We start from the raw sequence: 13,868 nt of genomic DNA, 5'->3' as shown, positions 1-13,868 counted from the left end.
GAGAGAGAGAGAGAGAGAGAGAGAGAGAGAGAGAGAGAAGAGTCGTCAAAGTAGATAAAATTCTAGATAAAAGAATGAAAATCAACGTGAACATAGGTATATAACGATTTTAATATTTCTTTGATATATAAATTTAATCGCGTTTATTGTTGCATAAAGATATCACTCGCATGCGAAATGCCGAGTGTTTGCGCTAAAAAGAAAAAAGAATAACGATCGGTCGCAGTAATTATATTTGCCGTTTTGTAATTAACTGCGTAAAGCACTGCTCGATATTTCATTGACACGTATACAAAATGACAACGCCAGACGTGTGTAAATCGAATTAAACCGAACCATATTGTTTTGCTAACCGCGCACACCGAAGCGCCGTGATCAAATATTTTTAATTAATTGAACCGCGAATTCGATGAAAAAAAAGATAAATGCGTATATAAAAAAACAAATGCAATTTTTATATTTTAAATCTGTATTTTCTCTTAATGATGAGGTTTAAACATTAGAGAATCTTTTTAAAAAAAAAAATGTAAAAGCACAGAGACATTCTCTACATCGGTTTCAATCAACGATATATATGTAACTGTCGTCTAGTTCGTGAATTTTGTTATATAGATTTTATGTTGATATTTAACGCGATAATAGCAGCTCTATCGCAACCATAAACGTATCGACATCGTATCGGGTTATCCATGATTAATAAACGCGAATGTAGCGTACTGCTCAACCTATATACATTTTAACATAAACAGGCAAATAGAGCTGTGCATCCTTCTTCTCGAAATTGATTCGTTAAAAGAAACTACGTGGAATTATATACATACGTTTATATATAAATTATATATGTACGTAAATAAAATTTTATTATGTTTTACAATTATATATATGTATATATACAATGTGTATAATTCATTTTTTTAACTGATTTTAATTTCTAGAAAAAGGACGGATAACACTTAATAAAAGCTTATAATTACTGTCACCCTATAGGTAAGATTTTTATTTTGCACAGCTTTCCTATTCTCCAGCATGTCTCTCGAAATTAGTACGTCGTATTCCCTTCATTTATCGGGGAAGCGATACGTGCCTACCAGTGCCTACCGCGACACTCAAACGAGTCCGAAAGGCAACCGCGTGACGTGAAATCGTGGATCCCCGAGATTCTTAATCCTTATTTTGACAAGTCGGACAGAATGGACAGGATGACAGGGACACATCGTCTTTACCGTCGTCCCTTTACCGACCTCGAAACGAGGTAAGAAAAAAAAAGGGAGAGAAAATAAAAAAAGAAAGATAAAGAAAGAAAGAGACAAAACAAGCTATAATCTACATGCCTATCTACCACATTAGCTCGCTTTAGAAGACGATGCTCGTTATGCTCGTTTATGTTCGTTCGACGCGGATATCACCGTGTACTTTGGCTCGCATCCTTATTAAGAGACGAAAACTCTTTTGTTCGTCAATCCTTTAGATAATTAACGGCAAACAGGCAAATAGTGCCGTTCTTTTTCTAGAAATTGATTTATTTAGACCTACATTATTCGCGTGAGGTATATCTTACACCCCATTATATCTCAATTTTCATTTTTTTTTTATGATTTACAATTAAATAAGGTTGATAATATTCTATATAGCGTCCAAAATAGAATAAAGACAAGCTTAAAAGTTTTTCTTTAATTGTGAAACAATTTGTACAGCATTCGATTAATAAAAAAAATCTTATCCTGTAAATTAAGTAGATTTCTAAGGCTGGAGTGTGTTTTATACTTTAGGCGAGTAATGTGAAGTGAAAAGAGTGATATCAAGTTGCACATATGTATACAATGTAAAATAAAATTTTATTTATTATATATATAATTTATATATATGTATATAATTCCACGTAGCTTCTTTTAATAAATCATCAATCTCTAGAAAAGGAACGTAGTTCTATTTGCCCGTCTATGTTAAAATATAAAAAATATTTGTAAAATATGCATAAATAACATGTGTAATACGCAAGCACACTCACAAACATTCTAAGATTAAATTCCCTATTCTTCTTGATAGAAAACAAAACGTAAAGGGAATTATATCTGGTCAGTTTATGAAAAAGAAAATGTATACGTCCTTTGCAATATCACAATAAAAATACATATATGCGACCAGAATCTGCCGGTATCCTTATTAACAATTTTCGAGTAATCTCGCATTTCAATTACTGCGCGTTCGTTCCGCTATAGGGTTCCCTCGAAACTAAATATAGAACGGAATTTCATTGTATAATTACCTGAGATTTAATTTGCAAACAATTCCCGGATTACAACCTTAATTTGAAGCCCGTCGACGCATCCACGTTGATGACTAATGGAAAGCGAAAACTGTTGCCGCCTACCATCACACATATCTGAACGTGCTTACACGAGAGTCAGAATAGATCAAGACATTATCGATTCAATTCTGAAGATCAGTTCTTTTTTTACCTTCTCATTAAAGAATTAACGAATAAAATATTTTGGGAGATAATTTCGAAGATTCCTTAGTCGAGTAAATTGACCCTCTATTCCCAGAGGGCAGCACGTACCGGATAGGGTGCCGATTCAAATTTTATATATAGTATTATTTTGTAGTATTATTTTAATATGAAAAACTATCGATTTATTGCTATCAATTTTTTGATACAGGAAAAGAAAGATTAGTTTAGGGACTATGAATTATAGTTAGAAATTTTGCTTTGAGCAATTCTGTTGGTTAATCGTTGGTTAATCGCAGGTCAATATTATTCTTAGACTTATGAATTGAAAATTTCAACCAAAAGAGATAAAGCGGATTAAAATTAAAGTTATCTGATCGAAATATAATTTAGTCTAATTTAATTCGCAGTTCTCAACGCATAGTCTGATTATTAAACAAGTAGTGCTATATATTGGTGAATTCAGATATATTACTGACTTCAATTTTTAAACAGTATTTAAAAATATTTCCTTAAAATTTATTAGGGACAAATAAGAATTTAATTGAGTAATATATTAATTTTTTCAATGAATCCAGCAATGATGCAACGGGCCGATATTTATACTCAAATACAAGAATATCGTATTATAAAATATCTAGAAAAAACTACTCCTTCATTATAAATCATTGGATTAAAAAATATAGCACTACAATTATCTCAAACAAATTTTTTACATAAATTCATATAATTTATAGTACCCTATGTAATACTACATGGTAGGTACACATAGAGCAGTACACTATATGAATGGTTAATACGCTAATAATCATTATTGAAGTTAAACTATACACAAACTTACCTCTAAACGTTGTAAAAGTAGATCCAGGATAACGAGAATCTTGTTGCTTAATAAAATAGCCTCTGTGTTCTCGGTGTTCCCACTGATCCCGGCCTTGTAAACTCGGCACAGTGATGTGATTGCTCTAAAATTTCAGATACGAATAAAAATCTCATAATATTAATTAAAAGATTTATTATACTTACTTATTCGGTAAAATGTATGATGCATTTTGTGTATTTAAGCCTAAATTCAACAAGTTTGTTAGAGTGTCAAATCCATTCAAACATCTAAACGCATCTTGATCAAGTGGACACTGAAACGAAACAAACGAATAAAATATAATTATACGACTTCGTCAACAATACACGAGAGGAAATGTTACTTTCTCTATAGTGCCTACCGATTTGGAGAAGGCTCGAACAATTTCTCCCGAGCAGCGCTCCAAGGTGGCCAATGCTATGTTCGACCATGCTGATTTGGAATGATTATTATATAATCTATCTAATTCTTTCAAATTACGGCGAAATTTGGCTTTATTGGCTGATTCGACGGATAAATTCTGATTAGTCTCACTTTTGCACTTGTCTTCCCATTCCTGTCCGCGTGAACTCATACGCTGTTTTATTTTCCTACATCGACGTTTCAGCGCTTTTTGCTTTTCTTTCACAGCCTTGCTGTTGTTCGCGTTATTATTATTGATTACGGTGACGGAAACGTCCCGTATCTGCGCAATATTAAAACGCTGAAGCTCATCTCGAGACGGCTCGCGATTATCATGCGCGCTTCGTACTGCTTCAAGATGCGTCTTTCCTTTCAAGTGGCTTAGAAGATGCACCTCGTTAGATATCTGTAAAATACGCAAATGCAATAAGTCTCAAGTTAAAAAAAAAAAAAGATTACGTCGCGTAATTGTGTGGGGAAACTCACAATCGTGCCACATAGAGAGCACTGTTTTTGAGCAGGATACGATTTGAGAGTGGGTGGCACTTCCTCCGATCTTAAAATCGAAGACTCAACCGCACGTTGCCGAATGTGCTCAATGTTCTCCACATGCCGCCTAGTGGATTCTTGCTGCTTCTGCGCTATTTTCTTCTGCAGCTCTTCCTGATTAGCCAGTTGCGCTGCATGAAGTGCCGACAAACGTTCTTCGCGATCTCGTGCTTTTTCTCTCGCTAATTCCTACAAAGTTAAACTTGGTAACTTAGAAACTCCACCTATAAAATAAAGATATCTCGATGGTATAATAATAATAATAATAATTCATGTACTTGTCGTTCTTTTTCTCGCTCGAGCTGCATTTTGCCAACCCTTTCCTCACGTTCTCGTCGTGCTTGCTTCATTTTTTGTATTCGCAACTGCCGCTCTGCTTCCAAAGCTCTTCGACGTTCCTCAGCCGCAGCTTCTTTGGCAGCTTTTTCCTCTTGTCGACGTTGACGTTCTTCTTGAATACCCTATATAACAAGTCATGCTTGTGTTAAAAACGTAACACCGATAGTAACATATATTATACATAATTACACATTAATACTATACAATATACAGGTTTAAAAAATCCTGAATTTTTTTTATTAAAAATGTCATTTTTTGGAAGAATACATACCTGTAATCTTTCTTCTTGTTCTTGACATAACGCCATAAAATCATGTCTTTTATTTTGTGCCTCCAATTCATTGATGAAAGCTATTTCCTTCAACTTTGAGTCCTCGTCATGTGCTTTTCTCACTATTTCTAATAAATGTTGTGTCCTATTTTCTTCCGCCCTTTTAAGTTTCATTTCCATCCTGATTCTTTTGTCCTCTATCAATTGACTCTTTGCACTTTTGACATCTTCCACTTTGTTTAATAATTCTCGCAATCGTTGCGATTTCTCCATAAGCAGCGTTTGACGTTTGTGTTGAGCACAGGCTTGTTTCGCTTGATATTTTCTTAACGTTTCAGGAAGCGATCTTTTTCGCGATGGAGATGAAAGTTTCTGATGTAATTCTAAAGCACGCCCGGGATGGCGAGCTACCAATGCACGCAATTGTGCAAGAGTATCGACTCGTTCCGCCCAAGACATTCCCTCTAACATATTTTCGTACCTGTAACATTCATTTTGTTAACAAAATTTGGCAATCCTATCGAGACACTGAACAATATGTATAGATTTTTATGTATTATACCTGTCTTCTAAACTAATATCATCAGTGACACTGAGCGATACCGCAGGTTCGTCTTCCATTTCGAGAACCATTTCACCATCCGTTTCATCTGTTTCAGTATCAACGTCAATTTCAGTGGACTCTAATTCCAAAATCTGCCGTTTTAAGGACGCCTCTTCATCCGATAGCTGCTGAGATCTTTGAGAATCTGCTTCTTCCGTCTTTCTTTCTTCCTCCAGGATAATTCTTTCTCTTTCTGCCTGAGCGGTCATAAACTGCTGTATACGTTTCTCAAGTAATTCCGCGTCATTCTTAAAGATAGCTGCGATCACTGATGTCGAATTGGTATCACATAAATTTAACGTGTTCTTTTTAAGTGCGTCTTCGAGATTACTTTTAATCGTAGATGTTATGAATTCCCCTTTAACTTTCTCAACCTCATTATTCATATTTTTGCCGGTTTTTCCTACAATGCACTTTTTCTTTTGCTTATTTCCATCTGGAGTATAACTAGTCTTCTTCAGCTTCTCCGATGGGCTTTCTATTGATAAAGCTGGCAAGGATAGAGCAGTGCTTGGTTTATGAAAGCGTGTAGACATGTTCAAATTATGAGTGCTCCCTCTTCTACAGCGGTTCCTTACTGTTTGCCAGCCATCACTTTCGTCTTTTAACTTTGGAGATACCGTTTGTTTGGTTAAAACTTCTACGGATCCATTCATGTCTCTATTTTGATCTTTCCTTGCATTTTGTTCTGATAACTGAAAAAATACATTTTTTTTGTACACAATATAATAGTACATAATATGATAGTTTAATGAAATATGTATAATACCTTATTTTCAGGAGTTTGAAACCGTCCTCTCACAATAACAGACGTTCCAGGCCTTCTTTTACTTGAAGCAGGTAAATTTTTATCACTTAAGCAAGTTTTACTTCTGATAAACTTTGGAGTTTCGGATAAACCCGACGACTCTACTTTGGATCTTCTTGTTTGCGACACGGTCGCGTAGGCAGGCCTGTTTGCGCTAATTACCATGGGGCTCTTATCTACGTTATTCGATGTTGCATTTGGAATATCTTTAGTATTTGACTTATCGCCAATTTCGTGAGGATGTTTACTTATTTGGCAATTAACTTGACTTATCTTTTCTGAAGTACTCTGAACGTTAGCTGTCTTTGTACTCAACTTTTCCGTATTTTCAGTATTAATGTTGCTTTCACACTTTTTATTACTATCCTTTTTAACTTTGGCATTAATTTCATTCTTTCCCAGTCCGTTATTATTATTACATAATTTGCTATCTGTACTTTTCCCCTCTGTCTTACCGTCTTTAACGTTCACGCCATTACATTCCTTCTGCACAAGTTCACAATTAGTACACGAACTCGGCGGAACATTTTTATCACTTCTACAGGTTTCTCGTTTTTCTGAAGATAAATTAGAATCAACTGGCTTTACAATACTGCTATGCAAACAGTCCTTTGTTTGCTTAGAAATATTTCTAACATCCATTTTATTCTTCGAATCGTACGTTACACCGTCGTTCAACGTCCTGCGATCCACAAAGCTATTCGTTTTCGATTGCACAGTTTGTTTCACGAGAACTTTGTTAGACGCTTTCGTCGACGTGGACTTTTCCTTACTTGGTATTTGATTTCCCGTCTTGTCCACTCCATTCTTACGTTTCTCTTTAACGTCGGGGGAACAACTCTTGCAAACGTTGTTCTTATTATCTTTTAACAATTTATGAACAAATTCCTCTTTAGCATGATTAATTTTGTTGTCCGTTACAATCGGTTTATTCTCACATATGATTTGGTCGACCGGACTTTTGCAGACCAACTCCGTCGGACTGGCTCTCCGCAAGGGACTAGTGGACTTTGGAATTACGGTTGAATTCCATATCCGACAAGGAGACGTTTTCCTGACTTCCCAAGCCAACGGAGTTCGTCGTAACGGTGGCGATGAATTTTCGTAGGCCCACTTAACTTTGAACCATTCTATTAAATTATGAAAGTCTCGGGTGTAGTTCTCGAGCACCAAAATAACTTCCTTGCACTCAGAGATGTTTTCGTCCTCCTCGCATGTTTGGTAGATACCATCAACCGCTCTTTGCAAATTTCCAAATAGAAATGCCCAGTATCGCGCCTGTAATTCTAGAAAGATATGCTACGTTAGATTAAAAGTGGAATAAACAATGTAAATTGCAAAATATTATTTAATTATATTACGCAAGCATTCTTTTATTAAGAAAACAGAGAGATTATATATTATAAAAGAAAGCTGTCTTACCAGACTTCTTATCACGACCCGTAGAAGCGGACCTTACTCTTGTGGTTGGTTTCATGGTTCGCTTTGTCAAACCCGATTGTGCCTGCCTTGGCACACTGGGCGGTTTCTTTGTAATTTTCTCTATGTTATTCGTACCGACCGGCACGTTAAAAGCTACCAAGTTCCTGGCCGAGCGACCTTCCTCTTGAATGAGCAACCTAACGTCTGCCATTTTTTCGTAAATACCTGGAATAACAATCACGACAATATGTGAGAAAACAGATCTTTAAAATCAACAGACACGTAGCTGCTTATTGAACGCAATTTGGTAAAATTATAAAATTAAACAAAGTGGGCCCCATGACATGTGTTACAACCCACATTAAAAAACTCTGACAATTGTTCCAAATAGCCAAATCTATCGAGATCAGATTTTAAAAGTGTCTGCTATAAATTTTGTCAATAAAATGCCAACAGAAATATAACAGAATCTGCTATAAGAATATAATGATTAATTGTAGAAACTGAACTGATTTGTGACTATTTAAAATGATGTATTCCATTTAATAAATATTTACAAAATAACAGATTTTGTTAGCAATCCGCTGTCAAATTACATCTGCAAGCTCTGCCGACAAAATATAAATTTAATTAAGACGCAGATGACACCAAAATTGTTATACTGCGAGCAATTTGTTTATCAGGGTATTCAGGGTATACAATGTGAAATAGAAACGGCGGATATGCGTGTGCGAGCGGGAAAGCCTCCAGATGAAAAAACCAAGGCAGATTTGATCGTCACGTTGTCGCGACACGCGTTCTACGACACCGTCAACCACGTTCGGGCTCGAGGTTATACCTCATCGTGACGCAACGCATTCGCGAGGCTCGGACGAGCCGAGCGTGGTGTCGGCGTCCGAGAAAACAACGGTTTTAACACGATGACATCGAGATGCCGTAGCCCAACGCGATCAGCGTCCGCGGATCGCGCGAAACCGTCCTTGTCTGCCTGAGACGACGACGACGACGGGCACCGTTCTGTCAAAGCGCAAAGCGTGAAGCCGATCCGCGCCAGTCACCGCGACCCACCTTTTCGATCCCGAATCCCGACGATTACGAGAGATCGCCGAACGGCCGCCCGCACCTCGCGCGACTACGTCTCGCGAGTGACATTTGAGAAACGGCGCATAATAACATATTTTACGCGGAATCGCATGTATCTACGTACGTCAAAACGGGTAAACACGGGCACGGGCCTCACGAGTTTTGCGCATTGGTCGAGTACTGCGCTGTGCGCATGATGATCAGGCCTGGTTCGTTTTAGCTGAACTTCTTGCACGGTTCATCGTTCTTCCTTTTTCTTCTCACGTTGGAGAGAAAAGGAGGAGAGATGAACTGCGCAAGAAGTTCGGCTAAAATAGAACAGAACTCCATTGCACTGCCATCGACGAGGGCTGCACTGAAAACAGTAGGAGCACTAGGAGCAGGGCGGAGGGAGAAGAAAGTGCAGTATCACTGTTCTTTGTTTTCTCAAGTTTTGTGTACTTGTAATTTTTCCTTTTTCTTGTGCCTAATATCTAATTGTATACTTATTTGTATTTATTTTATTTTAAATGTAGAAAGTGAAACATAGAACAATGAGCAACAAATTTAACCTTACAATGCCTGTCCCTTTCGTAGCCAAATTTTTTTGAATTAAAAAATCTTTATATCCATTTGATTTAGTTTGAATGTAAATCATTTTCTTAGATGTAAATGCCTGTAAAGATCGAATTATTTTACAAAGCGCAAAACATTTCGAGAACGTACAGCTTAAATTAATATTCATAACGAGCATAATATATTTTGTTCTTTAATTTTTGCTTTCTTGTAGGAAATCGTTTCGAGGATCGGGGACAAATTACTTTGGGACAGAACTGGAAATTGTTGATACAGCATACAGCGTGAAAATATTGAAAATATTCGTGGACACAACAACTTCAATCTCCACTTGTTTTTACGTAAAGGCGTCAGTAAAGGAGTTCTACCTAAAAAAACCCAAACTATCCTGCAGTGTAATTACACAAATGGAAATGTTTTTTGACAGTCCAGGCTGAAGAAATCGTGAAGAAATTACGCTATAGGATTTCCCCGACTCTTTCTATCCAATTGAGGGATTTTACAATTAATAAATACAATATGTGTGTATTCACATTGGATTTATTGGCCGTATTGACCTCTGCAAAGAGGCAGATGCCATAATTTAAATAAGAAGATATTGGATTTATAGCGTCACAGTGAATTAAATAATAACGATGGAGGTGCCTGGCGTCGACGAGGAAGATGAAGATGTTGTGATACAAGTACGAACCCAATTCCTTAAACTTAAACTCAAATTGTGTAACTTAAAGAGGCCACATTTGCCATCCCGAGCAAAAGGATAAGGTTATATTTACATTCGTGGACGCATATCTTTCGCCACTTTGCACAAAGACTAAAAACATCGGGAGAGAATTTCCTTGTTGACAATGCAGTTCCTTCAATTTAACATCAATTTAGGCATAAAATTTTCACGTTAGAGATACATTATTGACAAGCAAGCCGCAAGGATAATTGTTCGCTATGAATAATGAAGAGTAATGAACATGAGTTTAGAATGACAGGTTTAAAATAATTAAGTATAATTATAATTGATTCAGCTTAATGAAGAATAACGTTTAGAGAAATTTAATGTCTTTGTGTTACAGGGTAGCGCTCTTCACGAGCATCTTTCACAATTAGGTTACACAGACTTTGAAAGTGTGCCTGTGCCCAAGAGAACGCATTTTAAACAAGAGCATTATTTAAATATTGTAATAAGTTTTTATATTATCTGTTACATACAGAAAAGATTGATAAATCTTGCATATATTGCGTGTAACCTTTCTATTTTTTTTTCCAGGATATTAGAAACACCTTGAAGAAGATTTACCGAAAATTATTTTCTCTTTATTCTTGGATAACGCAGGTACTTGTTGCTCTGAGAGGAATTATATAGTCGCACAATCTGTAACGAGTACAATTGTTTCCTGTAATTTACTCTTTGCAGGAGAAGAGTGTTTCCAATGAGCAATTGAACACTATTTTGAGTGCAGAGACTTTGTTAAATGACCATTTTTCTATTATTAACGGCTTTGTAGCCAAGTGCGATAATAGTACTAAAAAGTAATTATACAATTTTTCTTAATTATTATAGAGTCTATTGTAAAAAGTAGTTTATAAAGCATCTCTGTGTGGATGTTTACATGTTTCTTGCTTTTTATAAAATGTACAACTGATTGAAATTGATTTAATGATAAACTTATTCATTCTGTTTGCAGAATAACGCCGCAAGAACTAATTGTGACTGGGGCTGTATTAGTCTCTTCGATGTATGTTTCGTCAACGTTATTTGCACCGTCCGCAATTTGTTGCGTTGGTTATGTAAAATACTTGCGTTTTCGTGCAAATAGAAATCTAAAAAATGTTGTATCGTTACAAAATGAACTTTTTCTCATGTGTACAGACAGCCTTAAGATCTTACGACGTGATTATAAAATGAAATTGGGCTTTGAAACGTGTCTTCAACAATTTTCGTAAGTGTACAAAATCCATACAAATTTAAGAAATGTTAATAAGATCTAGGTGTAGATATTATTATTCTATTTCTGTTTGTTTGTACTAGTCGTTTCTTAGGTGAAAAGTTGCAATGTCTGGAATCTCTGAGAGATACTTTAATAAGATTTATGGAAAATATTTCCCGTGTATATTACGAATGTTCGCTGTCAATTGCGAAATTGCTGCCACCGGATGTGCTTAGCGAAGAGCTGTTTACAAAGTTTGAACGTAACTCGTTTGAGACATCTGGCGAAATTGATTATCAAGCATTAAAGGTGGATGAATAGTACAATTTCAAAATACATTTTACTATAACTTTTACGGTACTTATATTTTCATATTTATTACTTTTTACAGAGATCGTATCACACATATCTTCTGGTCCAATCAGAAATGTTGTATTTATTAGCTGTCGCATATGATAGTAATACTTGGATATATTCTTGCCAGAAGATTCCTGAAACAAAATTAGCTCATATAATTAATATCTTGGTTAAAGAACTGGCGGTATATAAAGTTAAATTGTCGGAAGTTATTAACGCGTATCGTACTTGCAAAACGGAACCAGTTCGATATAAGTAAGTTGAAAGGCATATGTTTATGTTTACGTTCGTTACAATAGGTAATATATTACCAAGAGATTTCTTGTTAGAACACAGGACAAAGCTAAATGGCACGATCCAACTGTCCAGCTGGATTTAGCGTCATACAAACTGCAATTGGCCTACAATCAAGTTTTCTCGACATTTAAAAATATCGAGGACTGTATTAATCAGGACATTAGTATCGATAACGAAACAGCTGATATGCTGATGCAAAAGTTGGATAAAGCATTCAAGGAGATCGGCACGGCTAAGAGTCTGGCAGAATTTGTTGTTCTATTGATGGCAAGATCGAGATTCAGTGATCTGAAGGGCAGTCAGCCTGTAACCGATGATACTACGATAAATCAGAATCCCGATTTGCCAGTAATAATCGATTCGGATCCGCAGATCCTTGACGAGGTATTCGAAGAGTATATCAAAGAGGAGTATTTAAAACCGTTGGACGAAGATACGGATGAATGTTTGTTAGAGCAACGAAAGCTGGATAAGCTTCTAGCGAAAAATTTTATGATCGAATTGAAAGAAGCTTTAATTGATAAACATAAGTCTATGTCCGAACGAGAAGCCAGGGCGCTGCAACGTATATATAAAAACGTATTGAGCGATCCTGCGTCGAGTACCGAGGACAAGGACCGCCAGGTTGTAGCTCCTCCTCCACCGCCAATGCCTTCTTACTGCATGTGGTCAACGCCATCAAGCGACACTAATTCAGATCGTAAAGTAATTTCTCATATTTATAAGATTAAACAGGATGATCCGTCTATCCGAAAAGAATCCAACGAGTCAGACGAAGAAAAGGATCTTATAAGAGCTTTGAAAGGGAAGAACATTTTTGATACACCATCCACTGAAGTCTGCGAAAACGGGGATGAAGAATCTGTTGCATCCTTGCCACAGATTCTTCTCGAGACTCAAGCCACGCGATTTATCACCAGGCTACCAGCACCTTTTCTCCACGAGGAAACGTTTATAGGAAGTGGTGAAAATTCTGAGGACGAGATCGTAGACAATGCAAGTGATTGTGAGGAAAATGATAAAAACTCTCAATAATAAAGATATAAATTTGATATTTGAGACTGATCAATTTTTCACATCTCTCTTCACTTTGTTTTAAATATTAAGTGAAATATTAGGCATTTTTTTTTAATATTATGAAAAATATTTTAATGCTATTTAATATAATATTTAATAAAATATTTTAATATTATATGAAAATCTATATATTTATTTGGAGAATATTTATTTTATGAAAAACAGAACTATTTTGAAAAAGATGCAAATAATTAGCGAAAAAAATCAAGATTTTACACCGAAATACGCTAAAATAACTTTTGTTGGAATGAAGGAAGTAAATTTCAAATTTAATTGTTTGTTTAATTTAATTTTTTTTTTTTTGTAAAATTTGCAACATTTTTGAAAGTTCCTTTCTAAAATATAGTTTTTTGATGTTTGATGATTTCACAGAAAATCACAATTCAAAAATTGCATCTACTGTAAATGATAAGAATTAAATCATGTTTCGTAGATATACGAACATTTACAATCAATTATGTTCAATTTTTATTTAAAGCTACAATTTTACTTTTATTATCCAGTTTTGGTTATGTATGCAAGTGATAACTATTGAAAGAAACGTAGTTTTGCAGTATATACGGTATTATTGCGTCGTAAATATACATTCTTATTTTTAAAGCTGTGTGTAATAATAAATCCACGAATTTAATATTGCATTACAAGCTAATTGAATATTTATATCGGCGATTCAAATCTTTTATATCGGCAATCGATAACATCGATATTCTCTAATTCTTCTCTTCGGGATTTCTTTCTCTCTCAAGGTTCCATTCATATAATTCCAAACATACACCAATTTTATTTTAAGTCCAAAAAAATGTACATACACTAATTCAGCTATAAAAAGACAGATCTAATAAAAAAACAAATCTGTTGCGTGAGAGAGCAT

The 13,868-nt window shown here is 35.5% G+C and overlaps 2 protein-coding genes across 7 annotated transcripts in view; one reads left to right on the top strand and one right to left on the bottom strand.

The window, feature by feature from the left end:
- LOC112457493 (S phase cyclin A-associated protein in the endoplasmic reticulum) overlaps window positions 1-8,935 on the bottom strand; it is a 39,574-nt gene extending 30,639 nt beyond the window's left edge. The window contains exons 1-10 of one of the 4 annotated variants that reach the window (XM_025020599.1): window positions 8,914-8,935; window positions 7,707-7,931; window positions 6,246-7,570; window positions 5,435-6,171; window positions 4,873-5,353; window positions 4,541-4,723; window positions 4,200-4,451; window positions 3,673-4,119; window positions 3,476-3,585; window positions 3,291-3,414 (exon numbers count right to left, since the gene is read on the bottom strand). In XM_025020599.1, the coding sequence (XP_024876367.1) occupies window positions 3,291-3,414; window positions 3,476-3,585; window positions 3,673-4,119; window positions 4,200-4,451; window positions 4,541-4,723; window positions 4,873-5,353; window positions 5,435-6,171; window positions 6,246-7,570; window positions 7,707-7,917 (3,870 nt within the window). In that variant the 5' untranslated portion in view covers window positions 7,918-7,931; window positions 8,914-8,935. The other 3 variants (XM_025020598.1, XM_025020601.1, XM_025020597.1) reach the window with 3 other exon arrangements.
- Window positions 8,936-9,004: 69 nt separating this feature from the next.
- LOC112457494 lies at window positions 9,005-12,972 on the top strand. 3 transcript variants are annotated; one of them, XM_025020604.1, is made up of 9 exons: window positions 9,005-9,189; window positions 9,559-10,027; window positions 10,412-10,516; window positions 10,606-10,671; window positions 10,753-10,868; window positions 11,024-11,278; window positions 11,368-11,575; window positions 11,658-11,878; window positions 11,953-12,972. In XM_025020604.1, exons 2-9 carry the CDS (start codon window positions 9,980-9,982, stop codon window positions 12,953-12,955), a joined length of 2,022 nt encoding a protein of 673 aa, XP_024876372.1. In that variant the 5' UTR covers window positions 9,005-9,189; window positions 9,559-9,979; the 3' UTR covers window positions 12,956-12,972. The 3 variants fall into 3 exon arrangements, with proteins under 3 accessions (XP_024876372.1, XP_024876370.1, XP_024876371.1); XM_025020602.1 differs by having other exon boundaries at window positions 9,005-9,226; XM_025020603.1 differs by having other exon boundaries at window positions 9,005-9,232.
- The last annotated feature ends 896 nt before the right edge of the window (window positions 12,973-13,868 follow it).

Source organism: Temnothorax curvispinosus, unplaced genomic scaffold (genome assembly GCF_003070985.1).
Source record: "Temnothorax curvispinosus isolate PA1 unplaced genomic scaffold, ASM307098v1 QBEX01007785.1, whole genome shotgun sequence".
Lineage (NCBI taxonomy): Eukaryota > Metazoa > Arthropoda > Insecta > Hymenoptera > Formicidae > Temnothorax > Temnothorax curvispinosus.
Note: the sequence above shows the minus strand (reverse complement) of the source record. Positions and strands in the feature narration are given on the sequence as shown.